Source organism: Hemitrygon akajei, chromosome 12 (genome assembly GCF_048418815.1).
Source record: "Hemitrygon akajei chromosome 12, sHemAka1.3, whole genome shotgun sequence".
Taxonomy (NCBI): Eukaryota; Metazoa; Chordata; class Chondrichthyes; order Myliobatiformes; family Dasyatidae; genus Hemitrygon; species Hemitrygon akajei.
In genome coordinates, this window is record NC_133135.1 from 12,737,472 (window position 1) to 12,765,280 (window position 27,809).

The window sequence follows — 27,809 nt, forward strand, 5'->3', positions numbered from 1 at the left end:
CTGCTCAGGCGGGCCACGGTGAGGCGGCCATTTTGCGGCAGGTTCCGTGTGCTGGCGGTAGCAGTAGCAGCAGCTCGTCGCCCTTCTTCGCATACTCACCGCTCACACATGGCTGAATACTCCGCAGTGGCGCCGCCTAACGCGTTATCGTCTGGCGGAGGAGGAGCAGGTGGTGGTGGTGGTGCCGGTGGAGCTGGAGGAGGCGCCGGTGGTGGTGGAGGAAGCGGCGCTGGAGGAGGAGGTGGCGGCGGCGGCGCGGGTGCCGGTTCAGCCGGGGGTGCAGGAGGAGGAGGGCCCGGCGCCGCTGGTGGAGGAGGAGGCGGCTTCAAAAATGATGCCTTCGCCGACGCCCTACAGAGGGCGAGGCAGGTAGGAGAGGGGAGTGGGAAAAACATAAACCATGAGGCGTGTTGTTTCTCCTTAGGCCTTTAGGCCGGGTGGTGGAGGGTTGGGGATAAGGCCCGGGCCTTGGTTCTCTGAACAATAGGCGAGGCCCAGGCCGCCGGTTCATACTCAAGTTGCCTTGTCGTAGGTGGAAGCCAGCTTTTTGCCTTATAACATACCTTCCTCCGTCGTACGATGTCCCGGGGCGCCATATGCTACAGTCCCGTTCCCAAAAGAGGCAGAACCCTCTCGGAACACCGCCACCTACACAGCAAAGGCAGGCACGACCGTTCAGTGACGATCATAGCGTGAATAAACTGCTCAGGACTCCTACCAGCATGCACAAAAACTTTGCAGCCCAGGGATTGATCACATCCATTTAATCTCCACCCCCATACCGCGTTTGTAGCTTTTTCTTTTGTGCTGTTGCAGCCGAGTAATTTTATGAAGGGAATTGTGTATGTTTTCCTGCCCCTTTTCACTTCAGTTATGCAAGATGTGATTGAAGGTAGCTTTTATAATTGGACTTTTTGCTGCAGATTTGAGAATACTTTTGGGAAAAACACTTAATTGGGCTGTATCGTAATTTGAGGTTCGTACATCACAGACAACACACGATGTTGTACCGACCTACTAATCTACTCTTAAGATCATAGAACAGTATAGTACTGAGACAGGCTCTTCGGCCCACAGTGTTGTGCCGAACCAGATAAAAAGTAAATAAAAAAACGCCAAAAAACTAATCCCTCTTACCTACACAATTAACGGGTTGTAATTGGTGTTTATGGGGGAGAGGGGGAGCTCATCCATTCTTTGGAAAAGTAAAGCGTTCCAAATTTACTGATATTCGTTAGTTTTAATAAAAATAATCATCTTCAGTCCTGATATAGTGTTTCATTTCAAATGTTGACGTTTCCTTTTACGCATAAACCTGAGATCCTTCAGATTGTTCCTGCCGCCACTCATTTCTCCTTTATTCGTTTATTCTTGTACATGTAGTGGATAAAACACGATCTTGAAATACGACTGTAGTCGTAAACGCTAACTTTAAGGGTCAGATTTCATACTTGCAACACATTGATTATCAATAGCACAAGTTTCCATTGTCTTAAGTTACTTAAAATGGTAAGAAAGGATGACAATAGATGAACCTTTTTTGTTTGGGAATGAAGTTACATTCAAGATTGTTTGACATTCTTCAGTACATGTGTGTAATGGAGAACAAAATGATTCTCCAGATTCAATGCAGCATAAAAAACACAACATAATTTAGAACACTAAAAAACTATAAATATAAAAGCAACCCTATAAAACACAATGTACAGGTTATTGTTAGGCTAAGTAGGCTTAGCAATATGTACTAATTGCACCAAAGCAAATATATTTACAGAGCTAGAATAGTTGATGAAAGGGCAATTGAAATGTTAAAAGGGCACAGTATTTTAAAGATACAACTGTGTAGAATTGTAAACTTGTTTTTTCAGCCCTTAGCTCCATGTCGTACCTTACGGCAATGTGGAAGCTAATACAATCAAACAGATCATACTTGTAAGATGAACTTTTGCCTATAACCCCTTCAAATGGGGGGAGAACAAGATGCAAGCAGACTGAAATGAAACAATAGAAGCTCAGAAAGTTTAACGCTCTTCAATGATGAGATGAGTTAGAGTTAAACTTCAGTATTCCAACAGTGTTACATATGGTTTTGTTTACTGTTGAATTTGTTAGAGGCAGGGTTTTGAGCCAGCTTTAGCATTTCTTCTTTGACTAAATTATCAGGTATTTCTGAAAATTGACATGAATTTAGTTCCTAATAGTGCAAGCACAGTACCCATTCTAGAGTTTTTTTTAAATCCATCATTTAAACAGGGGTGCTTCTTTTGAAAATGAGAAAATCTGTAGATGCTGGAAATCCAAGCAACACACACAAACTGCAGCAGGAACTCAGCACGCCAGGCAGCATCTATGGAAAAGAGTACAGTCGATGTTTCAGGCTGAGACATCGACTGTGCTCTTTTCCATAGATGCCATCTGGTCTGCTGGGTTCCTCCAGTAGTTTGTGTGTGCTGCTGCTTTTGAAACTGACTTAGCATTCATATGTTAAAAAGCAGATAATCTTGTAGCTGAGGTATTTGCCACGTTGGATATTTTAGCAATAAGAATACAAGACACAAGAAAATTGATGCTTACATAGCCAACATCATCTCAAATTTGCATGCCATGGGATCAAAACTGATCAGCTTCAGCTCTCAATTCTGTGCTCTTTCCACGTTCCACTTGTGGGACAGACATCTTAAGTGATCACTCACTGTACTGATGCCTCTTCATATTAATCATAGATTTTTGCTTTTCCATTGTGCTCATTAGTTGTACTTTGTGCAGGTTTATGGGTGTAGCATTAAGCATCCGAATTTCGAATCAGTTAACATCTAATATTTTAACCACATGAAGAGAAGTCTTAGGTAATGCAAACTTCCAAAAAATGATGTGCACTTATGTTGGAACTTTACTACAAACTTTTCATTTGAGGTTTTAAGAGTAACAATTGCAAGAATTTGTAGCAGTAGACACCACAGTAGCAATTAGTGCAACGTTCTTACAGCCTCAGACCGCCAGAGTTAATTCCGATGCTTTCTGTACATCCTCTAATTGGAATGTGTGGATTTTCCTCAGGTGCTCTAGCTTGAACAGTTCAAAGGCATACTGGGTACATTAATTGGTGATTGTAAATTGTCCCGTGATTAGTTTAGGGTAAATCAGGGTTGTGAGATTGCTGGGCCAGTATAGCTTGAGGAGCTGGGAGGGCCTACTCTGCGCTATATCAGTAAATATATATAAAACTGCATAGAGTAGGAAAATAATAAAATCTAAAGGATTCTTTTATGACTTTATGGTCTTAACAATTTACCTACAAATTGAACATTTAAAAGAGAAAATAGCTGACTGTTCAGTGTCTCATGCTTTAATCCAAAATGTCAAAGTTCAAAGTAAAATGTTTTTATCAAAGTGCATATTTGTCACCATATTTAACCCTTAGATTCATTTTCTTGTGGTGCATACATAGTAAATACAGTAACCATGTAGAATGAATGGAAGGCCACACCAACTTGTTGGACAGCTAGTGTGAAAAAGAAAAACGAACTGTGCAAATACAAAAAGAATAATAAATATTGAACATAAGATGAAAAGCCCTTGAAAGTAAGTCCATAGTTTGTGGGAACAATTCCATGATGGGTTAAGTGAAGTTATTCCCTCTGATTCGAGAGTCCGATGAACCTCGTGGTGGGGGTCCCTGATGATGGATGCTGGTTTCCTACGACAGTGCTTCGTGTGAATGTGCTCAGTGGTAGGGAGTTCTTTAACCATGATGGAGTGGGCTGTATCCACTATTTCAGGTAGGATTTTCTAAAGGCATTGTTGTTTCCATACCAGGCGGTGATGCAACCAGTCAATATACTCTACACACACATCTAAGGAAGTTGAGGTACTGCTGTACTTACTTCATAATTGCCCTTGTGTGTTGGGCCCAGCGTAGGTCCTGAAATTATAACAGCCGAGGGATTTAAAGTTGCTGATCCTTTGTTGAGGACTTGGCTCATGGATCTTGGGTTTCCTGATCCTGAAGTCAATATTTATCAGCTCCTTGGTCTTGCTGACATGGAGTATGAGGTTGTGGTGGCACTACTCAGCCAGATTTTCGATCTCCCTCCTATATACTGATTCATCACCATTTTTGATAAAGCCTATGTCAGTGGTGTTGTCAACAAACTTAAATATGGAATTGTAGCTGTGCTTAGCCCCAGAGTTGTAAGTATAAGCAGAGTAGCTGCAAGTGAGGAAATCTAGGATCCAATTGTTCATAGTGGTATAGAGGCCAAGGTCTTGAACTTTAATTGATTTTTTGAGGAGATGGTAGTATTGAATGCCGAGCTGTAGTCAATAAAGAGCATCCTGATGTATGCATCTTGGAAATAATTTATTATTGGATTTGAGGCATGTTACATTTGTGGTGGGGAGTTGACTGATAATCCTATTGAAAATTCAGATTAGAGGAGCCAATCTCAATTCTAGCCACCTGGTATGTAAGAATATTGAAATGTTATGCTGTTCTCTGTCGTTGGGTGGCGCTTTGTTGCCAGTGAATGTTATAACCTTTGTTTCTGCATGGTTTAACTGATGCAATTTAACACAAATGCCTTGGGAGCTAATGCAGTCTCATTAAAGATGCGAAGTTTACTGGCTGATACGGTACCTGGAAATCTTCAAGTAGGTTTTATTTAGATGCTTCTTACAATAAAATTGAAGAGATTGTCTATACTGGGTTATAGGCTTTGAATTTGAGTATTTTTAAAATTATTCTGATAGTGTGGTAGGAATGCTGCAAGAAGGTGAATAATGATTGGATGGCATTTGATCTTAAAGTATCAGATTTGTAATTCAAAACATCTCTGATCCATTCAGAAGTACTTGTCTAATTTTGGAGTTTGTGCAGACCTTCTGAAATAAGATTGGGTTCTCCATCATAGTGGCGTGTAATATTCTTAATTATAATTAGCAGTTTTGGAAACTCTGGGAAAAGCTTAGTCTCTTCAATTGGAAATGTGCATTATAAACCCCCATCATTTTGAGCAAATCCTAATTCATGTTTAATAATTTAAAAATGTTTTAATGCCACAGACCACTGCTTTTATATTACACAGATTGCAGCAAAAATTGGTGGAGATACAGGAACAACAGCAATAAATACATCTGACTATGGATATGGAGGACAGAAAAGACCCTTGGAAGATGGGGGTGAGTGATTACACTTTGTTCTTATATCTGTAAAGTGGTTGGGTTTGTGGCAGGTGAAACATCATGAAGGATCAAGCTGCTTGACCTTCACTAACCTGTAGCAGTTATAGTGATAACATCACCTCAAGTCTTTTCAGACGAAAGACCCTTTGTCATATTGTGTGACAATACAAAATGGTTAGACTTGGAACAAATCTGTCAGCTCATAACTGGGTGTTTGAAGCCAGGTAGATGATCAGCAGAAATCTACAACTTGATCATCTATATTCATATGACCCAGTAGATCCCTCAATTTACCATTGTGGTTAAGCCAGGAATTCCAGTGTCGGTGAGACTGATGTGCAGGACAAAAGCACCAGTACACATAATTAAAAGTGGGTCAACCTGGTGTAACAACAGCATGGTGTTAGAAAGTTTGTGAACCCTATAGAATTTTCTCTATTTCTGCATAAATATGACCTAAAATTGATCATATCTTCATGCAAGTCCTAAAACTAGAAAAAGAGAACCAATTAAATAAGCACCACAAAATGTTATCCTTGTTTGTTTATTGAGAAACATGATACAATATTACATGTATTTGTTGGAAAAAGTATGTGAACTTTTGCAGCAACTGGTGTGATCCCCTTTTACAGAATGACTTTAACCAAATGCTTCTAGTAACTTTTGATCTGCCCCACACATTGGCTTGGAGGAATTTTACGGCATTCCTCCTTACAAAACTGCTTCAGCTCTGGGATGTTGGTGGGCTTTCTTGCATGAACTGCTTGCTTCAGGTTTTTCCACAACATTTCTTTAGGATTAATGTCAGGACTTTGGCCATTTCAAACTACAAATTTTCTTCTTTTTAAACAGTTCTGTTGATCTCCTTGACTTTCAGATCATTGTCTTGTTGCATTATCCAACCTTTATTAAGCTTGAGGCGATGAACTGTTACCCTGATGTTCTCCTGTAAAATGCCTTGATGCAATTTTGAGCTCACTGTTCCCTCAACGATGGCAAGCTGTCCATGCCCTGAGGCAGCAAAAGCTACCCCAAACCATGATTCTCCTTCCACCATGCTGCACAGTTGGGATGAGTGAGGTTTTTGTGTTGGTGTGCAGTGCCCTTTTCCCTCCAAACAAAGCAATGTGCATTTCTGTCAAAAAGTTCAACTTTTCTCTTATCTGTTCATAGAACATTGTCCCAGAAGCGTTGTAGAGCATCCAGGTCTTTTACCATGCAGCAATTTTTGAGGGGGGGAGCAGTGGTTTCCTCCATGGTACCCTTCCATGAACACCATTCTTGTTCATTGTCTTTTTAATATAGTGGACACATGACCAGAGACTAGCAAGTTCTAGGGTTTTCTGCCAGTCTTCTGTTGTTATCTTTGGGTTCCTTTTCACTTCCTTCAGCATTGCAGATTGTGCTCTTGGTGTGGGTTTTACAGGATGCCCACTCCTAGGGAGAGTAGTAGCAGTACGGAGTTTCCTCCATTTGGACAATTTCTCTTACTGTGGACTGATAAACACTCAGGTCTTTAGAAATGATTTTGTAGCCTTTTCCAGCATCTCTACAATTCTTCTAAGGGGCTCTGAAAGTTGTTTTGAAAAGGTGTGGACATGGATATTTCTTGAGAAGAGCAAGCTCTGTCAGTAACCTGCCTTAGTGCATCTTTTTTATAGAGCTGGACACCTCTACAACCCACACCTCCAATCTCAACTCATTAGTTTGGAACACCTGACTCCAAATAGCTTGTGTAGATGGCACATGTTCAGGGAGGCTGCAACTGATGGCAGCTCTACCAACTTAGAGGAGTACATGGCATCAGTGACTAGCTACATCAGCAGGTGCATCGATGACGTCACTGTGTCCAAGACCCATCACTACACACGCTAACCAGAAGCCATGGATGACTGCGGAGGTGCGTGTGCTGCTGAGGACCCATGACAACGCCTTCAGAGCAAGCAACAAAGCAGCCCTAACAACAGTGAGGGCCAAACTGTCCCATGCCATCAGAGAGGCAACACGTGTACACGCCCAGTGAATCCACAGCCACTTCCAGGACAGCGGCGACACGCAGTGCTTGTGGAAAGGCATACAGGACAACATCGCCTGACTGTGCGGGTGATGCCTCACTCCCAGATGTGCTGAACAACTTCTCTGCTGGTTTTGAGGCGGAAAATGACTAGTAGATCTGTAGGTCTGTAGACTAGTGTTTTACATAGTTCAGTGTAGTTTTTGTATTGTTTCATGTAGCACCATGGTCCTGAAAAATGCTGTCTTGTTTTTACTGTGTACTGTACCAGCAGTTAGTTGAAATGACAAAAGTGACTTGACTTAATTATCCCAGAGATTCACATACTTTTTCCAACAAATACATGTAATATTGGATCATTTTTTAAAATAAATGAACATGTATGATGGTTTTTGTGTTCTTTAATTGGCTTCTCTTTATCTAGTTTTAGAACTTGTGTGAAAATTTGATTACATTTTAGGTCATTTATGCTGAAACAGAATATTCTGCAGGGTTCACAAACTTTCTAGCACCACTATAGGTAATCTCACAACCGATAGATCAGTTCAGAGCTTTAGTCAGCTGCACTAGTAGTGAAAGATAAACCGACTAGTTGGAAAGAAGGTCATAAATACCAAGTGGATTAGCTCCTGTGTTCTTCATCATCATAGTCCAGTCTTCAACTGATCAGAGAGCAAAAAAAACATCTGAGGGTATTGGATGCTGGAAAGGATTGGGAAATCTCAATGTACTACTGAAGGTTGTTCCAAAACTCATCTGATGATATGAAAATTTGCTCTGTTGGTTCAGTTGACGAAGAACAGGACTGGTCCAATTCTGCTAATTATATCCCATTGAATCTATTCCTAAGCATCAGGTAGATTAGAAATAGATTCATTGAGTTATAATTATATTAACCATCAACCCGTCTATACTATTCCCATTTCAGTATTTCGTCCGTATCTTGGTGGTCCAAGTGGGTTATCTAGATACCAAAATGTTGTGAGTGTACCTGCCTTTATCACCCATTCAGAAAGTGTGTTTCAGATTCCAACTGCTCTGGGTGGGGAAAAGAAGTCCTAAGTCTCCGAATACCTGCCCTAAACTTAGGCCATTTTTTGATGTAGGCACCGGCTATCAGAAAAGGTTTCATACTATCGTATTTACTTAAATCCCTAATAATGCATTCCTATTTATTAGATATTTTCCCCTTTGAATGTATAGCAGCCTCCAATTAACTGAAATGTTTCATCTCAAGCAATGTTCTGGTAAAGCTCTGCAGAGCAATTATATTTTTCATTTAGCATAGTGACTAAAATTGAACACAAAACAGCTCTTAAGCTGTAGCCCAACCAGTGTTTAAGATAGTTCTACCAGAATCTCATTTAAATTAGTTCCTCACATTCAGAGTGCTTGAGAGTTGCCCAAGTATTTGGTTCCATGTCATTTAGTGTTTTAAAAACTTGCTGATAGTTAAATGTTGTCAGGCCATTTAAACATTAAATTTTCCTAAGAAGTCCCATCTATCTGTATTTCTTTATGAACTATAACATTATGGTATTTCCCATCTGTCAAGCTTATTTTCTTCCTCAGACAAATTTGTTTGTTAATATAGATTTCTAATAAACATTCATGTAATTCATCTTTGCTCAACAATGGGCTTCTTCCATATTACAAGTAGAGTTCTCAGGGAAAGGTAATATTTAGACTTTGATTTGGAAGGCATTTGTGAACAAGTAATTTAGATTGGTGCAGGAAGCCTCGGGGAGACGGGTTCTCTTTTATCTGGCAATAAAGGCTATTTGATGAATGGCTTTTATGTTTCAGCTTGTTATTAACTAGTGCTGCTTACTTTTCACTACTGCATCCTTAACAGTTTCAATTCCTTATCTCACTGTGAAAGGGTTTATTGTACTTTTGCTATACAAATATTTACATTCTGAGGGATTCTTTAAGAATTTAACACTTTAATAACTGAAGGAGAGCTATATATTGATTTGAAAATGAGCGCTGATTTTTTTCAGTTTTTGGTGTAGTAAAGCAGATACTTGTATCAGTTAAGAAAATATTTTGTTTTGCAGATCAACCAGATACTAAGAAAGTTGCTCAGAATGACCGTAAGTACTGAATCTCCAGAATGGCAATTTTCACACATTAGAAATAGATTTTTCTCTCTACATCTTAAACTGCTCCCTGAAGGTAGCTGAGCATGTCTTGAACCATTGTCAAGCCAAAATTGACACATGGCAATTGATGAATGCTTGTGATGAAGGGCATAGGAACAGATGTTACAGATTATGTTAAAGGCAGAAAATCAGGTTGCCCTTTCTCTGAGATAGCAGTGCAAAGCTGTTCTATTAAATCGAGTACATTTAAATAAGAAAAGTGGAAGGAACACCTTTGTCTGGAAAAAAAACCTGTTTTTCTGCCCATAGTTTAACTGATAATTGCCAGGACTCATGACGTGTGCATCACGATGTATTCCAATCCCTTTCTTTTCTGTCACCTGCATCTTCTGCAAATTTAAGTAACTACTGTAGCGCACGGCAGGAAGAACTCAACAAATCGGGCAGCAGCTATAGAAAGGTAAAATGTATACATTTTGAGCCAAGGCCCTTCATCAAGACTGGAAAGAAGGGGGGGGGGGAAACAAACCAGAATAAAAATTCTTGCTTTCAAATCACCCTGTTCTTACCTCACCTCACTCCAGCCTTCCAATTGTTAAAACTTCCAGTGTTCTGCCCTGTCAATTGTGGCTTCTAACAACTCCCTTGATTTTTACTGCCTCACCATTTGTCGTCAGATTGTCTAATGACTAAATTTTGGAATTTCCTCGCTCATTTTCATCTCTTTGATTTGTGGTCATGAACATACTTCCAACATAAAGCTAGCAAATATCCTTGAATTCTAAATGTGTACGAAGCACAAATTAATCATCATCCTTATTGTTGTCATCCAGTAATTTAAGGGCCAGCAATGTAGGGCTTCAGCGCCTGATTTGCTTTCTGCAGAATTATACTGAGAGCTTGTGGTGCTGAGATGTAGGAAATTTGAACAGTTGATGTTTAAATGCCCAGATTGTCTCCAATAGATGCAAATAAGGGCCTTGTCAGCAACAAAATAAACAAATGGAATTCAACTGATTAGAAGGCATCTTGTAAGGTAGTGTTTAAAGATCTCAAGCAAACTGTAGCAGTGAGTAGAATCTGGAATCTGGTTCCCTTGTCTGCACACATTGAAGATAGAGCTCTAAATACAACCTTTTGTTGCAATTTTATTGCATTTTTAATGTTTTTTGCAATTTGTCAAGGTAACAAATTTCTTTCTTTCTTCAAGCATTTGGAACACAGCTAGCTGCAATGCATCAACAGCGGTAGGGAAAACTTTTTACTTTTTACTCTTAGATGGTGGCTCATATGGTCATGTTTTATACTTGGTGTATGAATCAATTAATATAGTTGGATTTAATTGATCTGCTCTTTCATTATTTGGGAAGGGCCATATTCATTAGAGTGAAGGTGTAACTGTTCTTTGTTTCAATAGGAAACAGTTAATGCAGTTAAATTAAAAATCTAGTACTCAAGTTAATAGCAAGTATTTAGAACATAGAACAGACATCAGTCCACGATATCGGCAATTCTGGAACAATTGTTCAGTTGTGTAATTGTCATAATTTTGCTTAATTGACCTTAGCTAGGAGGTTTACACAGTACCTAAAACCATCAAAGAACTGCTGTGAGGTTGTTTATCCTTTCTATTGGCTACAAAATGACAATTCTACAGGTAAGTTGACCAAATGACTGACCTTCGTGTGATCTGAATGATGGTAATTAACAGAGGCCAGTTAAAACCCTGCATATGCTGATACCAGCTACAAAAGCAATAAAATTCTGGGATCGCTCAGGTGAGAGTTGAGAAAGTTGAAATTTGGGTCAAAGGCTATTCATTGGACTGGAATAGTGAGATGATGTGGTGGGGGGAGTGAAGAAGCTGGAAGGAATATTTGATCAGATGGGAACAAAGTTGGCACTTAATTGTATTTTATAAAAACAGGGAATCAAAACCACATTGAAACAGCAAAGTACAGCCACAGGGGTGAGAGGGAGGAAAATAGAACCTTAATTTATTGTTAGATCCTGAAGGTTTCAGTGCAGCCAGGCAGAAGTTGAGCTGTATTAAGCATTGTTGGAGCAATTCAGAAGATGGAAGACAGAAGTCCAGAGTGGGAATGGGATAAGAGTAAAAGTGACAGACAATTGCAAATGTAAGGTCATTCCTGCAGAGTAAATCAAGGCATTCTGCCAGGCAGCCTATCTGCTTCGGGTTCTTCTTTGTAGAAGAGACCACGTTGTGAGCACCATGTTCTGTATACTTATTTGAAAAAAACACAGATGAAATACTGCTTCACTTAGAAAGACTGCCTGGGTCTGGCAGTATGGCAGGAAAAGAAAACGAGAGTGGTTACGATGAGTCCTGGATAGTCATAGGTGGAACAGTGCTATCAGAACACTGATCTGTGAGGGGAAGATGTGCATGCGGTAAAATGGAGGTAGAAATTACTGAAGATAATCCAATTGTATGTAGAGACTGTTGAAAATTGAGGACTGCCCTTGCATAGAATTCAATACTTAATTGCCTTTACCGCTGATTTTTACTGTGCTCTCACCTTCACATATTCCACACCTGACTGTTCCCTTCCTCCATAATCTCAAGATCAGTACCAGCATCCACCAAGAAGACATTATAACTAAAAAAAACTCAACCATACTGCTTTCCACCTATTTTGTCTATTATCCCAGTGTCTACATTGTATATGCTATTATGAGATTTTCCACAACCATGCCTTTATGATTTCTTCCTTTTTCTTTGACTCTGGCTGACTGGAACCCCAGTTGTACCTTATTTAATTTCCTTCACTTTTGTTGTCACCCTGCTCTTCTCCCAGTAAGAACTCAGATAAAGTTCCACTTGTTCTCACAGCACATTTAGCAAGTTGTCATTCTTTCACTACTGCCAAGCGTATCTTCCCTACAACTCTGATCCAAATTTCCATCTCCACCAGTCAGTCTGCTTTGACAGTTTTTTCCCCAGTGTGACACTTGTGCTTTTTTTTTAACTCTTTCCTTTGCTCTAGATGATCAAGGTGTGATCCTTAATTCCTGGGATGTCAGGACTGTCTTATACAGAGAGGTTAGAAAGACTGGGCTTGTACACGCTGGAATTAAGGAGATTGAGAGGGGATCTGATTGCAACATATAAGATTATTAAGGGATTGGACAAGATAGAGGCAGGAAATATGTTCCAGATGCTGGGAGAGTCCAGTACCAGAGGGCATGGTTTGAGAATAAGGGGTAGGTCATTTAGGACAGAGTTAAGGAAAAACTTCTTCTCCCAGAGAGTTGTGGGGGTCTGGAATGCACTGCCTCGGAAGGCAGTGGAGGCCAATTCTCTGGATGCTTTCAAGAAGGAGCTAGATAGGTATCTTATGGATAGGGAAATCAAGGGATATGGGGACAAGGCAGGAACCGGGTATTGATAGTAGATGATTAGCCATGATCTCAAAATGGCGGTGCAGGCTAGAAGGGCCGAATGGTCTACTTTCTGCACCTATTGTCTATTGTGTGGTTTCTGCACTGGAAAACCCCAAATGTGAATAGGGAGACAGTTTTTCACAGCTCCCCAGTTCAGTCTGCAAGGGCATCCCTGGAACTTAGTCACCTGACACTTTAATTCTCTGCCCTACTCACTCTGCTTTTTGTCTTCTGCTTGGCCCCATGAGACTCAGAATATGTTTAAGGACAGGACTTTCTATCTGGGTAGGTTGAAGCCTTTAAGGAAATAACATTTGAATAATTTCAGGTAACCACTGCCTTTTATTCTTACTCTCTTCATGGTTTCTTCAAGCAGTTTGTTGATTTTAAGATTCTCAGTAATTTTTTGCTCTGGCATCAACCATCCTAATTGACTTTAATTCGATATAATTGTATACTTTGACCTGTGATAGCATGCTGATTTCTTCAGCTCATTGTTTGAACCTGCTGTTACTCAGGATTAAGGTAGCCACTCTTTGAACTCCAAAGTTTTGGTATAAACAGTACAGAACCAAATACAGTAGTGCTAGAAATTCTGTGAACCCTTTAGAATTTTCTCTTTCTGCATAAATATGACCAAAAATGTGAACAAATCTTCACAAATTCTAAAACTAGATAAAGACAACACAGTTGAATAAATAACACAAAAACATATTTGTTCATTTATTTATTGAGAAAAGTGGTCCAATATTATATGTATTTGTTGGGAAAAGTATGTGAACCTGGAGGATTATCAGTTCATTTACTGGGTATATAAGGTGTTCCAATCAGTGGGATGACAATCAGGTATGGGAGACCCTGCTCTAAGAACATAAACCTGGGTCTTCACTGTCAAAGTCTGATCTTCACCATACATGTTTTTGGAAACGTACCATGTCTCAATCAAAGGAGATTTCTGAGGACCTGGGGGTGGGGGGGGGGGGGGGGAGAGAGAAGTTGGAAAAGGATACAAAACCTTTTCTAAAGAATTTGGCTAACACAATCCAGTCAGGCAGATGATGGAGGAAATTTAACACTTGTTACTCTCCCCAGGAGTGATCGACCAACAAAAATCACTCCAAGGGCAACGCATACAATAATCCAGGAGGTCACAAAGGTGACATCTAAGGAGCTACAGGCCTCTCTTGCATTTGATAATGTCATTGTTCATGAGTCTACGATCAGGCAAACACTGAACAATAGTGTGAATGGCAGAATTGAAATGAGTAAGTTACTACTCTCCAAGAAGAATATTGCTGCCTGTCTAAAGTTTTCTGAAGACCACATGGATAAGCTAGAAGGCTATTGGAAGAATGTTCTTTAGATGGATGAGTCCAAAATAGAAGTTTTTGGCTTGAGAAGCGCTATGTTTGGCAAAAAACAAGCACTGCATTCCAGCATAAGAACCTCATCCCACCTATGAAACGTGGTGGTGGCAGTGTCATGGTGTGGGCCTGCTTTGATGCCTTGGGACCAGGATGGCTTGCCATCAAAGATAGAACTATGGTTTCTGAATTGTACCAACAAATATTGAATCATTTTTCTGGATAAATAAATAAATGGACAAATGTAATTTTTCTGTGCTATTTGTTTAATTGGATACTCTATCTAGTTTTAGGGCTTGCATGAAGATCTGATCGCATTTTTGGTCATATTTGTGCTGAAATAGAGAAAATTCTACAGGGTTCACAAAGTTTTGAGCACCACTGTACATTCTAGTGTTTGTGATTACGAATGAAGATGGAGAACAACCGAATTGTACTGGGAAATGCTGGCTAACTACCAAACTTTCTTTTTAAAAACAAAGGTCAATTGCAACAGAGGAATACAAGGTTCCTGACAGCATGGTTGGATTTAGTAAGTAAATCAAAATTATTTTAGTTAATATATTTATGTTAATGAAACATGGACAGATCTCTTTACCGGCATTATCAGTTTGCTGGTTCTCTGCCCATCCATCTTGACTCCTTGCTACCCCTCTGATTGTGTATTATCACCTGCTTCCACTATCTGCTGCTGAGATCTAATGGCTTTGTCTTTTCCAAGCTTGGGTGTTCGCTTCCTTTTCCTTTAGGCTTCTCGTACTTCATCCCCTTTCACTACAACTAATTCATGGCCCCAAGTTGCTACATTGACATTTCCTCCCAAATCGCCACTATACTTTCATTATTAACTGAACATTCAGACGTGCTATGCTGAAGATAATTCCCCAGCCATAGTCTCTCTGAATTGTCCACAAGCACTTTGTTATGAAGGACCTTTTTGAAGCATTTTTTTGCCATCTGCCATGAGTTTAGAGATGTATTTGAACATGCCTCTGAAATCACTTATTACATTTCTATATGGAATATATGCAACTTATAGATTTTTTGACTATATGCAAGTTTTAGATTTTTAAATGGCGCTTTGTTTTAAATAGACAGTTTTATTTAGCTATGGAGAAAGTTTGCTGCTCCAAGTAAGATGGTATCTTTGTCTACACACCACCACAATTTTATTTTTCTGCCTTGGTAATCAATGGCATCACCTGCACGTGATGTGCAGTTTTATGGTCAGAGGTTGCTGCCTTCCTGCCATCTTGTTTAATCCAGATCATTTTGGTACCCAGGCTGGAGTGGCAGTGGTGAATCATGTTGAAGCTTTTCAGCTTCCTTGTCTCACTTTTTTTTAACTTCGGGGGAAATCTGTACCTATTACTGAGGTTCCACCATCCAGCAGTACATTGAGGCATCGACTGAAGGAATTCCACTATATCCTTGAGTTATTGGTGGCTGCCATATTTCATGGATCAATAAATGATGTATATTTATCATCATGCCCTGCTTTGTGTCTACTTTTCAAAATGAAAATTAGTAGTAAATAAGCCTATGCTCGAGGCCTTAATTCATTCCTCTCCCCATTTTGTATTAGAATGAGTTTTTTGCTTTCATTCTTCATTTCTTGCCATTCTTTGCTCTTCATCTACATCTTTCTTCCTCCCTCTTCAGTTTTAACCTCAGTAGTTTCTACTTTCTCTCTATTTCCAATTGTTCATTGTCCCTTCCTAATCTTTCCCTGACCCCATATGCCAAAATACAGTTTCAAAGAAGTAAACTCTTGTTGAGTTCAGGGGTGTGTAGGAAGAAGTAAATATCACTGCCTCTATTTACATAGATAAAAGCCATGAGAGTAATGATAAGATTCTTGCAGTGCGGTTTGTGGAAAAAATAATAGTTTATTGTACAGATTGATCTTGGTTGTCGTGAGCATAATGTTAAAATTATTGCTCTTTTTTTCATTTTAGTTATTGGTAGAGGAGGAGAGCAGATTTCACGCATACAACAAGAGTCTGGGTGCAAAGTACAGATTGCGCCTGGTAAGATTTTTATTCATAATTTTGCTTGTCAGTTGAGTTAGCTCATTTGGCTTTGGTGTTTTACATTGTTTTAAATGCAAGTTAATTTAGAGTAAGAATCTGTTGTGATGTGTAACCGGAGGAAATCAATGACCCAGGACGTGCTTAAGAAATTCACTAAGAATTTTTTTGATTAAGAAACAGGATTTATAGTACATCACTATTTATTGAATTCTTCTAATTTTGTACAGATGAACTAAACTTTTGGATTTGGTTCAGCTTAATTTAAACAAAGCTACCATATAAAAGCTGGAAATCTGAGGGCTTTGCAGCTGATCAGGCAGCATCTGTGCAGAGAAAAGCGGTTAATACTTCAGGCCAATTACCTTTCAGCTGAGTTTAGATTTACAGCATTCACTTTGTGCTTAAAATCGCTATATTCCTTGTCGACAATGTTTGATATTATGGTTAACAAGCTAAATACTATGTAGATTTTCAAGATTTTTAGACTGTATATATAAAAAATGCTTTGCTCCACATTAGCCCAATTTCTGCTTTTGCTTCCCCTTAAATGTTGTAACACTGATGCCTTAATTATCCCAACTAGTGGATAATCCCATAAATTCCCCACCAACAATTGAATGCTTTAGCGACTCATATTTATGGTCTATAAGTTTGAACAATTAGAATTGCATTAACCTTTGTTTTGTTTAAATAATAGCTTTTTATGATGTTTAAGAGATTTTTTTGATCCTCTACGTCCTGTCTACTCAAAGCCAAAAATGACTCAATATTCCCTATGCCCCTTCAATTGTAGTACTTTTTGCCTTTCAATACTTTCTGTGCTTAATGTTCTCTATATACAATTTATGATAGAAGCTCTCCACTTTTTAATGTTATGTTTCTAACAATGAATTCATATAACCATATAATAATTACAGCACGGAAACAGGCCATCTCGGCCCTTCTAGTCCGTGCCGAATGTTTACTCTCACCTAGTCCCACTGGCCCACACTCATCCCATAACCCTCCATTCCTTTCCTGTCCATATACCTATCCAATTTTACTTTAAGTGGCAATACCGAACCTGCCTCTACCACTTCTACTGGAAGCTCGTTCCACACAGCTGCCACTCTCTGTGTAAAGAAATTTCCCTTCGTGTTACCCTTAAACTTTTGCCCCCTTACTCTCAACTCATGTCCTCTTGTTTGAATCTCCCCTACTCTCAATGGAAAAACCCTAACCACGTCAACTCTATCTACCCCCTCATAATTTTAAATACCTCTATCAAGTCCCCCCTTAACCTACGCTCCAAAGAATAAAGACCTAACTTGTTCAACCTTACCCTGTAACTTAGGTGCTGAAACCCAGGTAACATTCTAGTAAATCTTCTCTGTACTGTCTATTTTGTTGACATCTTTCCTATAATTGGGTGACCAGAACTGTACACAATACTCCAAATTCAGCCTTACCAATGCCTTGTACAATTTTAACATTATATCTCAGCTCCTATTCTCACTGCTCTGATTTATAAGGCCAACATACCAAAAGCTTTCTTCATCCTATCCACATGAGCTTCCACCTTCAGGAAACTATGCACCATTATTCCTAGATCACTCTGTTCTATTGCATTCTTCAATGCCCTACCATTTACCATGTGTGTCCTATTTGGATTATTCCTACCAAAATGTAGCACCTCACACTTATCAGCATTAAAACTCCATCTGCCATTGTTCAGCCCACTCTTCTAACTGGTCTAAATCTCCCTGCAAGCGTTGAAAACCTACTTCATTATCCACAATGCCACCTACCTTAGTATCATCTGCCTACTTACTAATCCAATTTACCACCCCATCATCCAGATCATTAATGTATATGACAAACAGCATTGGACCCAGTACAGATCCCTGAGGCACACCACTAGTTACCAACCTCCAACCTGACAAACAGTTATCCACCACCACTCTCTGGCATCTCCCATCCAGCCACTGTTGAATCCATTTTACTACTTCAATATTAATACCTAACAATTGAACCTTCCTAACTAACCTTCCTGTGGAACCTTGTCAAAGGCCTTACTGAAGTCCATATAGACAACATCCACTGCTTTACCCTCGTCAACTTTCCTCGTAACCTCTTCAAAAAATTCAATAAGATTTGTCAAACATGACCTTCCACACATAACTCCATGTTGACTGTTCCTAATCAGACCCTGTCTATCCAGATAATTATATATACTATCTCTAAGAATACTTTACATTAATTTACCCACCACTGACGTCAAACTGACAGGCCTATAATTGCTAGGTTTACTGTTAGAACCCTTTTTAAACAATGGAACCACATGAGCACCATCCCCATTTCTAATGACATTTGAAATATTTCTGTCAGAGCCCAATGCTATTTCCATACTAACTTCCCTCAAGGTCCGAGGGAATATCCTGTCAGGACCCGGAGATTTATCCACTTTTATATTCCTTAAAAGCGCCAGTACTTCCTCCTCTTTAATCGCCATAGTTTCCATAACTTCCCTACTTGTTTCCCTTACCTTACACAATTCAATATCCTTCTCCTTAGTGAATACCAAAGAAAAGAAATTGTTCAATATCTCCCCAATCTCTTTTGGCTCCAGACATAGCTGTCCACTCTGATTCTCAAAGGGACCAATTTTATCCCTCACTATCCTTTTGCTATTAATATAACTGTAGAAACCCTTTGGATTTATTTTCACCTTACTTGCCAAAGCAACCTCGTATCTTTTAGCTTTTCTAAAGATTCTTCTTGCATTCTTTATATTCCTCGAATATATGCTTTCAGTTCCCTTGTTTGCTTTTGGTGCTTCATAAATCAGTGCCCCTGGATTCCATTGCTGCTCTATTGCATTAAGACTCTTCATTCCTTGTACCCAAATGAAACACCTCACACTTAATCGGAATTGCCTTCTGCAGGATGGTCGATGCCTTGTTGTGTTTTGTCAGTATTGTTCAGGATTAACTCTGCAAACAAATTTAGTTTTCTTTGTAAATTTTATTGATGTGCTTTATGTCATCCTTAGCCAGTTTCAATAATTACAATTAGTCCATTGCTTTGTTTCCCCAATCATTTTGCTTCACATAAATTAATATGTGAATTTCATTTTCAGACAGTGGTGGTTTACCAGAAAGGTCTTGCATGTTGACAGGCAGCCCTGATTCTATTATGTAAGTGTAATTAAAGATACTTTTTGATTTTGTGTGTTGTGTCATTTTGGTATTGTGTGTTAATCCAAAGGTTAATTTGAACTGTCAAACCTACTTCTGTGTCTTCAAGGTTTATGCAGTCAGATCTAACTTTTATCTTCCTAACTGTCTTAATTATTGTTGCATTAAGAACTGTATGAAGATTTATTTTTCTCCCATTCCATCCACTGTTCTCGCCCTTGGGTGTTCTAGAGCTGCAAAGAGACTGCTTGATCAGATAGTTGAAAGGGGCCGAATTGGTCCTGGTACACACCACGGTGATGGAGCAGGTACTTCTGTGCAGGAGATCATGATTCCTGCAAGCAAGGCTGGGCTTGTTATTGGAAAAGGCGGAGAAACAATCAAGCAGTTACAGGTAAGATTAATGTTTGTCTTCCTTTGCTTCCTAACCACTAAGATCCTGTAATTAAATATATTTGCAAAGGTGGGTACATGGAGTTATTCTATTGCAAAATAGGAACGTGCTGGAGTGAAGATGGTGATGATTCAAGATGGACCTCAGCCAACAGGATCAGATAAACCTCTTCGAATTACAGGAGATCCATACAAAGTACAGGTAGGTACAGCATTGCTTCCTTTTTAATGGGAATTAGTGTTATTGTTGAGTGGGAAGTGTGAGCATGTTTTTATTTCCTTTGCAGCAAGCCAAGGACATGGTGATGGATTTAATTCGTGACAGAGACCAAGGTTTTAGAGAGCAGCGTAACGAATATGGATCTCGTGTGGGAGGGTCTAATGAAACACTGGATGTAAGTGTGAAATACAATGTCTAAAATGTGTGTTGTGTCAAAAATATAGCACAGAATATAAAATTTTTGTTTTGATTCCAGCAATAATTTGGCTGGCATTCAAAAATTTTTGTACTAGCAAGTTAACGTATTGCTTTCACAAATAATTTTGCCAATTAATTTACAGCTGTAACCAATCTTGTCTGTGGGGTATGTAGTGTACACTAATTGCATTTTCTTTTAGGTCCCTGTGCCTCGATTTGCTGTTGGTATTGTAATAGGGAGAAGTGGAGAAATGATAAAGAAGATACAGAACGATGCAGGAGTAAGGATTCAGTTCAAGCCAGGTGAATTTAATATATAATCTCTTCTCAAATTGAATAAAGGATTCATATCTTGTTAATCTGTCAATTAAAAAAAAACTATCGCTTTTTTTAAAATCTCAAGATGATGGGACGACTCCAGAAAGAATAGCTCAGATCCTGGGCCCTCCAGACAGATGTCAGCATGCTGCAGAGATACTAAGAGACCTTCTACGAAGTGTGGAGGTTAGATGATAAGTGTTTGCTCTTTAACTATGCCAATTAAGTATGAGTGTTTGGCTGGAATAATACTGTGTGTTTTGTGTTAATTTCTTTTTGAAACTAGGGAATGTTTTCCTCATACCTTTGATGGACAGTATAAATAATTTTTTTAAATCTTGCTTGTAGGCTGGCATGCCTCCTGGTGGTAGTGGCCCTGGTCCTGGCAGAGGAAGAGGCAGAGGACAAGGGAACTGGAATATGCCCCCACCAGGTGGTCTACAGGAGTTCACTTTCACAGTACCAAGCAGTAAGACTGGCATAATCATTGGCAAAGGTAATAATTTGCAATAAACAGTTGAACTGTAAACAAATCAACTAAAACTTGTCAGGGCAGAATGAGTTTGTGTCCAATCCAGCAAAGAAAGAAACTAAGCCAATTCCATTTCCCAGCCCTGATATGTAGCTTTATAAAGTGACCGATGGTCTTTGTCTACAGTGAGGTATCTGCCTCCTTTGCCCTTTTGGAGAAAATAGTCTTTGACATCCTTTGTTCTTGACTGGAAAATAAAAACACTGCTCTAGTCATTCTGTCAATTTAAATGTGTGTTGCTTTGTCAGTCTGCCAAGGAAAATTCTTAGTTCATGGTGTCCAGACCTGTTAATTTTATGTAACAATTAAATCTCCCTATTTTCTTGGAAAAGAAGGAGACCATTTAATTTTACCCAATCTCATTTGCCAACCAAAACAAATTATGTCTTCTGCATCCCCTGTAGTGAGTAGTGATGACCTCTGAACACAATACTCTTAGCTGTGGGTTAACAACTGGTTGATACAGATCTACCATGACTTTGCTCCTATTTTATTCTTTATTCCTATCAGTAAACAGAATTATCTTAACCATCATATCAACCTGCCCAGGAGTTTATCAGCAAATACTCCAGGATTTCTTGGTGCTACATTCCTCAATATCCTTTTGTTCTCTTACTTCATTTAGTTCCCCAGGTCCAATGGCTCACTGCTCTGGCTTAAATTCCATTTGCTATTTTAGTGTCTACCTTACTTGTATCTTTATTTCTTCATGTACTCAACTTTTTTTTTGTTCTTAGCTGTCAATTTTGATATTATCTACAAATCTCATTTCACTCCAGAATATTATAACACAAGAAGAATCCTGTGGGATTCAAATGCTTAGAGCCTTTTTTAAATTAAATTCCAGCCAGTCATAACCCCTTGCCTTCTGGAAAGCCAGATCTGAGTGCACCTTGTGGCTTTCTCTTGGATTTTGAGGGTTTCAGATTTCCTCATCAGTCTGCCAGGAACAAAATCAATTTTAAAAATAGACGCTGTCGTATGTACAGAACTGTTTGAACTTTTTTCTAATTATCTTAAATACTAGCTGCAGCTTACCTAGTTCATCTAACCCAACAAGTTTGTCCAGGTGTGAGTGCTTACAGTCACAGCCCCTGGCTCAACTGTGTCTCACTCATGGTTTATTTTTCCAGTCAGTACGGAGAGAAGGGAATTGGCCTGTATTATGACAAGACTATAAATGTGACTCTATTGTAAATAATCATTTAAATTTTGTAACAGTTACTTTCCAACTTCAAACTAAGAAGCCATCAATGGCTGACTGATCTGGTTGAGGCTAGGAAGTAATGGTGATGTGGTATTGGCAGTGAAAGATCTGTGAATACTATTCTTCCATGACTTTCAATTCTATCGATGAAAGGGCAATAGTTGCCATATGCAGACGTTTCAAGGATTTAATACTTAGCTGCAAAAGTATTTCAACCTTGGTTGGAATGCTGCTCAGTGGGTGGAGTAGTATATTGTAGGCAGAAGTTGGTGCCTAATAAGAGACAATTCCATAAACTGCCAATGATATGCTTGTCAGGTGTGTATTTTAGTGATCTTGTGATTTTTTTTGAGCTGATTATAAGTTGTGAAAGCTATTAGCGTTGAGGATTTTATATCCACTATTATTTCTTCAAGTGCATAGACTCGATGGGTCAAATGGCCTGATTCTGCACCCATGTCTTATGATCTAAGTTACTACTGTATATGCTGACGCATCAGTTTACCCAAACACAGCTTTTGTAAGCTTTTAGCTAAGATTACTGCTTGTGATTTAATTGAATAATTCTCATGGTGAAGGTTTAGTGAACATTCTTTTCCCTGCTGTTCTAATTCAGGAGGGGAGACTGTTAAATCCATTAGTCAGCAATCAGGAGCACGAATAGAGCTCCAGAGAAACCCACCTCCAAATGCTGATCCCAACTTCAAAATGTTTATTATTCGTGGATCAACTCAGCAGATTGACTATGCCAGGCAACTTATTGAAGAGAAGATTGGGGTAAGTTTTTAATACAGCTGTCAAAATAATTTTTCAGAGACAAATCACATTTTAAAGTGATGTTACATTTGAATGGCTTACACATTTCCCAATTATATAAGCAGATTGTTCTCTTAGTTTTGCAGTTTATTGGTAATAGACCATAGAATGTTACATTAGGGTTCCCAAAGCTCATTTTCAGTATCAAGGACGTCTAGATCTTGAAACATTGAGGGAGATTGGTGTGACTTTGATTTTTTTTAAAAAGTAGAATGATTGATAAAAAGTTAGTGATAGAACAATCAATATTTGCTTTGAATCCATTGGTTATTGGATCAGTTACCTTATCTGGCTTTTAAATGACATTTTGCTTGTGTATGAAATAATGTCCGTGGACTGACCAGTGACAAATATTGTGAGAGGAGAAAAGTCATTGAAGGCGCGCTTATTGTGAGATTCTCAGGAAGGTTCTGAAGGCAATGCCACAGTGTAGGAGTTGGGGAAATGAGGTCTGTGGAAAATTGTTGTCTGGTATAGTTCAATTGCCAGCTTTCTCTAATTTGTATCACATTTAATTTAGTGTGTGCAGTTTTCAGTTACCCAGTAAGGCATAGCAGCAAATCCAGTGTTCCATCCCTTTTGCACACAAGCAGTAGCAAAGTATGTCATGACAAAACTATGTGGTCTTTGATTATTGGCCAAGCAGTTTTGCAAACAAAATACAGACACATACTGTATTGATCCCAAGGGAAATTGGGTTTCGCTAACATTTAACAAACTCGTGCATACGCTGAGCAGTTTTGAACAATGTCACATGTATTAATGTGTGTTGATAAACCTTACTGATAGTTGGAGTTGTTTGATTATCATAGATTATTAGGGGTAGTTATCAGAAATTCTTTTTAAATTTACTTCCGTAGGTTATTTATTGCGAAGATGGTGCCATCTCTTAGAACAATGGACTCGTGTTATTAGCACATGGTTTAAGAATGAGTCCACTTTACAAGTACTGAATACAGTTGTTAGCCACCAATATGATGTGTATACATCACTAAATTTTGCTAATTAGGGCCATGTTCTGAAAATCAATAATGCATCAAAAATGAAAGGAATTTGTACTCTGTAATCATCTCAATACAAACAAGAATGTGTTTTAAAAACAGGATTACAATTTCACTCTTAAGAAATCTGCTATGTAAATATGCTTGCTATTTCTCTGATTGTTTTAGAATAAAAACTTGATAGTTTTTCATTAAAATTAGTCCTTAACCATTCTACGTGATCTAAGGAGGTCACTGAAAAGACCAATCTTGGTTTTAAATTGACAATCTGTTCCCTTTGCAGAAATTTGCCTATTTACTAGCCTGATTATGTCTTACTGCTATTTATGTTTGTATATTTAGGCTCCTACTGGTCCTCCTGGGCCACCTGGTCCTCACGGTCCCCATGGACCCCATGGCCCACCTGCCCCTCATGGGCCCCCGGGTCCCCCAGGTCCTGGAGCTCCTATGGGACCCTATAACCCAGGACCCTATAATCCAGGCCCTCCTGGCCCACCTCAACAGTAAGTAATATGTCTTAAATAGCACAATGCCTTTCTCATGACTGCTGAATAAAGTATATGTTGTCATTACCTAATCTCTTAACCTCTGCAGTGGACCACCAGCACCTTACGCTCCACAAGGATGGGGGAATGCCTATCAACCCTGGCAACAGCAGGGTCCACCAGATCCAAGTAAGACACAGTTTCATGCTTGAAATCCCACATTTTGGCTTTATTTTAAACAATGCAAGCTCTTTTGCTGAGCTCAATTTATGAGGCTTCAGGGGTCCAGGTTTGATTACTGGCTTAGGCTGTGGTGAAGCCATGTTTGGCTTTAGACAGCAAGAAATGGGACCAGAGTGTCCCACTCTTTACCGCTTTCTAGTTTTAACGTATTCCAAAAGCACGTGCATTCCAGCATCGTTAAAAACAGTGGCTTTGTCCTTGGACTTGGACCAATGAAAAGTCAGGCATTTGTAAATAACCTCTTGGACAAGATACTGGAGAGTAGCCTGTGCTTATGGAATCGTTTCCCAGCAAGAGCCACAGTCTACAGTGAAGGAGGAGGATAAGAATAGCGATCTACTTGCTAAAATGCTGTAATGCACTTAGTGGCTGCTTACATCAGTACACCTGCTCGTTAATGCAAATACCTAATCAGCCAATCGTATGGCGGCAGCAACTCAGTGCATAAAAATATACAGACATGATCAAGTTGTTGTTCAGACAAAACATCAGAATGGGTAGGAAATGATTGCTCGTGCCAGGCAGTGTTTTTGCGTATCTCAGAAACTTTTGATGATCTGGCATTTTCACACACATCTCTAGAGTTTTATAGAGAATGATGTGAAAAGTAAAGCATCCAGTGAACAGCATTTCTGTGTCAAAAAAACTCCTCCAAGAGAGGTCAGGGGAAATTGGCCAGACTGGTTCAAGTTGACAGAAAGTGACAGTAACTCAAACGATCACACATTACCACTGTGGTGTGTAGAATGCACAACACGTTGAACCTTGAAGTGAATGGGCTACAGCAGCAGAAGAGCACAAACATACAGTCAGCGGCCACTTTATTTGTTCCAGGAGGTGCCTAATAAAGTGGCCACTGAGTGTATATTAAGTATCTTGAACACTTTTATATAGTGTTTAATTACCATCAGTCATAAAATACTGTTAATTTATTGTAGGTAAAGCTGGAGATGCAAATACTGCTGCGTGGGCAGCATATTACGCTCAGTATTATCAGCAACAAGCACAACAGCCTCCTGCCGCTCCAAGTACTGGTCCGAGCAATACCCCAAATTCTGCACCTGGTAAATCATCGGGTATTTTTATATAAATCTTTTGGCTGCTCTGACAAATTAATTGGTGCAGTTTAAATAACTTCAATAACTTAAGTTTGCATCAAGATTTATCCTGTCTAGTTTACTTTGGAAAACTGTATTAGCATTTATGTTGTTCTCATTTCTTAATCAATATACCTAAATCACTCTACACAGAATGAGAAAGTCTTTCATTGATTAGTCCTAGCAGCTTTTGGTTTTACTTTTTTTTTGCACTTTCTCTCCTCTGTCCTCCATGGGAATTCTTGGTAATTGGGTTAATGTGCTAATTTTGGTGTACTTTTGGCAGCAGGTGATCCAAACCAGCCAACTGCTCCTCCAAATCCTCAGACGGATTATACCAAGGCCTGGGAAGAATATTACAAGAAATTAGGTAATTAAGATTAATGAAAGGAGATACAGAAAAGAAAAAGTGGGAATCCTCCTCCAAAAATGTTTAATTTAGAATTCTATCAAGTGCCTTTTTTAAAAATCTCTACGGTGATGTACTGTAAATTTATTAATGGATTAGAGCTTTGGTTTCCTGCTAAACTTGGTATAAAATTGTATGAGGCTATTAAGTATATTGGCTTTGATATTGACTTAGTCAATTACTAGGATTTGTTACAAGTCTTTGTATTTTCATTTGTTTCTCAGACCAAAACTGTTACATTTTAAATTCAGCTGAAGCTAGTACATTATGTTATCTTGGAATTTATTATTTCAAAGATGCAATTCTTTTTTTACATTTTTTAACTTAAAATAAATTCATACAATGTTTTGTGTAGGTCAACAGGGACAACCACAAGGCCCCCAGCAAGATTACACCAAAGCTTGGGAGGAATACTACAAGAAGCAAAGTATGTCATTAATTTTGTGGGACATGATTTGAATAAGTGAATCATCTGAATTTGGTCAGTGATGCATTGCTGGTTATTGTTCCAGGTCAGGCAGCCCAAGCCTCTAGTACGGCAGCTCAACCAAGCGGACAGCCTGACTACAGCGCTGCATGGGCTGAGTACTACAGACAGCAAGCGGCTTATTACAGTCAGACAAACTCCCAGCCGATGCCCCAGCACCCACCAGCACAGCAACCCCCACAGGTAAATACCATTGAAAGAAAGAAACATAGTATAAGGGCCTTGAGTTTTCTTTTTGGTGCGTAGAAATCCTCCTGTGAGCTCATCAACGTTGTCGAGAGCGGTGTAAGGTAGTGTGTTGTGTGGGATATTCGGTATTTCAACACATTTTCTCAAATTTAATGCCGTTGAATTGCCCTTGAGAAGGTTACATTATTTCAAAGGCTCTTCACATTGCAAGTCTCTCCACAAAGCAGGCAATGTGGAAAAACGAGAGAAGCTATCCGGATATATTTAATTCTTCTTTTCACAGAAAGAGGATCCTGTCCACACTCGATGCGCTTGAAATGTTTCACGTTGGTAACCACTTGTGTATTTCTTATGTATTTCTTCTGTGCAGGGCCAGTAATGTGAAGTGGAGATATTTGCGTCATTGTGGGAAAAAGCCTTTGTAAAATTTATGGATGCAGACGTCTTGATGAAGATCTTAATTTTGTTTTTGGTTAAGAAACATAGTGTTTGTTCCTATTGTCATAGCTAAGAGGTAGAGAACTTGACAACCATTATTTTGTGTAGAATTGCAAATTTGGTTTGCTTTTAGAGAATCAATAGTTTGAACATTCCAGCATATGTATTTTCTATTTTTATTCGGTCATTAAAGTGACATGTGCTTTTGTTGTAAAATGTATTAATTTCATTGTATACTGTTCACTTTTAAAATGCTTGTTTTGTGCTTGACAATAAATGATATGAAAACCTTTGTTTGTGGGTAAGTTGGATCTATGGGTAAAGATACTAGAGTTGTGTTGTGCTATTGGGATTGTAACCTAGTAGTACAACACATTCTCTGTCTTGTGGCTTTCTCTCTTGAGGCAATCTGGGACTGAGACGTGGAAGATTTCAATTCAGATCTAACGTAGCCAAGTTCTTGAGTTGATAATTATTACAATTTAGTTATTCAGTAAT

The 27,809-nt window shown here is 39.0% G+C and overlaps 2 protein-coding genes across 4 annotated transcripts in view; one reads left to right on the forward strand and one right to left on the reverse strand.

The window, feature by feature from the left end:
- The window catches only part of dnajb4 (DnaJ heat shock protein family (Hsp40) member B4), a 28,770-nt gene extending 28,073 nt beyond the window's left edge, over positions 1-697 (reverse strand). Inside the window, exon 1 of one of the 2 annotated variants that reach the window (XM_073062575.1) lies at positions 564-697. Coding sequence is in view for 1 of the 2 variants with exons in the window: in XM_073062574.1 (XP_072918675.1) it covers positions 564-596 (33 nt within the window). In the remaining variant the exon portion in view is untranslated. The remainder of the gene's footprint in view (positions 1-563) is intronic. The other variant, XM_073062574.1, reaches the window with a different exon arrangement.
- On the forward strand, positions 7-27,603 carry fubp1 (far upstream element (FUSE) binding protein 1). 2 transcript variants are annotated; one of them, XM_073062567.1, is made up of 21 exons: positions 7-369; positions 5,085-5,178; positions 9,256-9,291; positions 10,511-10,547; positions 14,552-14,601; positions 16,028-16,099; positions 19,221-19,278; positions 19,510-19,672; positions 19,775-19,873; positions 19,959-20,066; positions 20,290-20,392; positions 20,493-20,593; positions 20,756-20,903; positions 22,763-22,923; positions 24,306-24,466; positions 24,558-24,637; positions 25,630-25,755; positions 26,078-26,158; positions 26,553-26,624; positions 26,710-26,867; positions 27,244-27,603. In XM_073062567.1, exons 1-21 carry the CDS (start codon positions 109-111, stop codon positions 27,250-27,252), a joined length of 2,178 nt encoding a protein of 725 aa, XP_072918668.1. In that variant the 5' UTR covers positions 7-108; the 3' UTR covers positions 27,253-27,603. The 2 variants fall into 2 exon arrangements, with proteins under 2 accessions (XP_072918668.1, XP_072918667.1); XM_073062566.1 differs by having other exon boundaries at positions 9-369; positions 26,075-26,158.
- The last annotated feature ends 206 nt before the right edge of the window (positions 27,604-27,809 follow it).

What these genes read in the sequence shown, in the direction of transcription:
- fubp1 (XM_073062566.1), top strand. Translation starts at nt 109, where the DNA reads ATGGCTGAATACTCCGCAGTGGCGCCGCCTAACGCGTTATCGTCTGGC. An exon ending in AAGACCCTTGGAAGATGGGG is followed by an intron (nt 5,179 to 9,255) that starts GTGAGTGATTAC and finishes TTTGTTTTGCAG; the next exon opens with ATCAACCAGATACTAAGAAA. An exon ending in ACCTTCTACGAAGTGTGGAG is followed by an intron (nt 20,594 to 20,755) that starts GTTAGATGATAA and finishes TCTTGCTTGTAG; the next exon opens with GCTGGCATGCCTCCTGGTGG.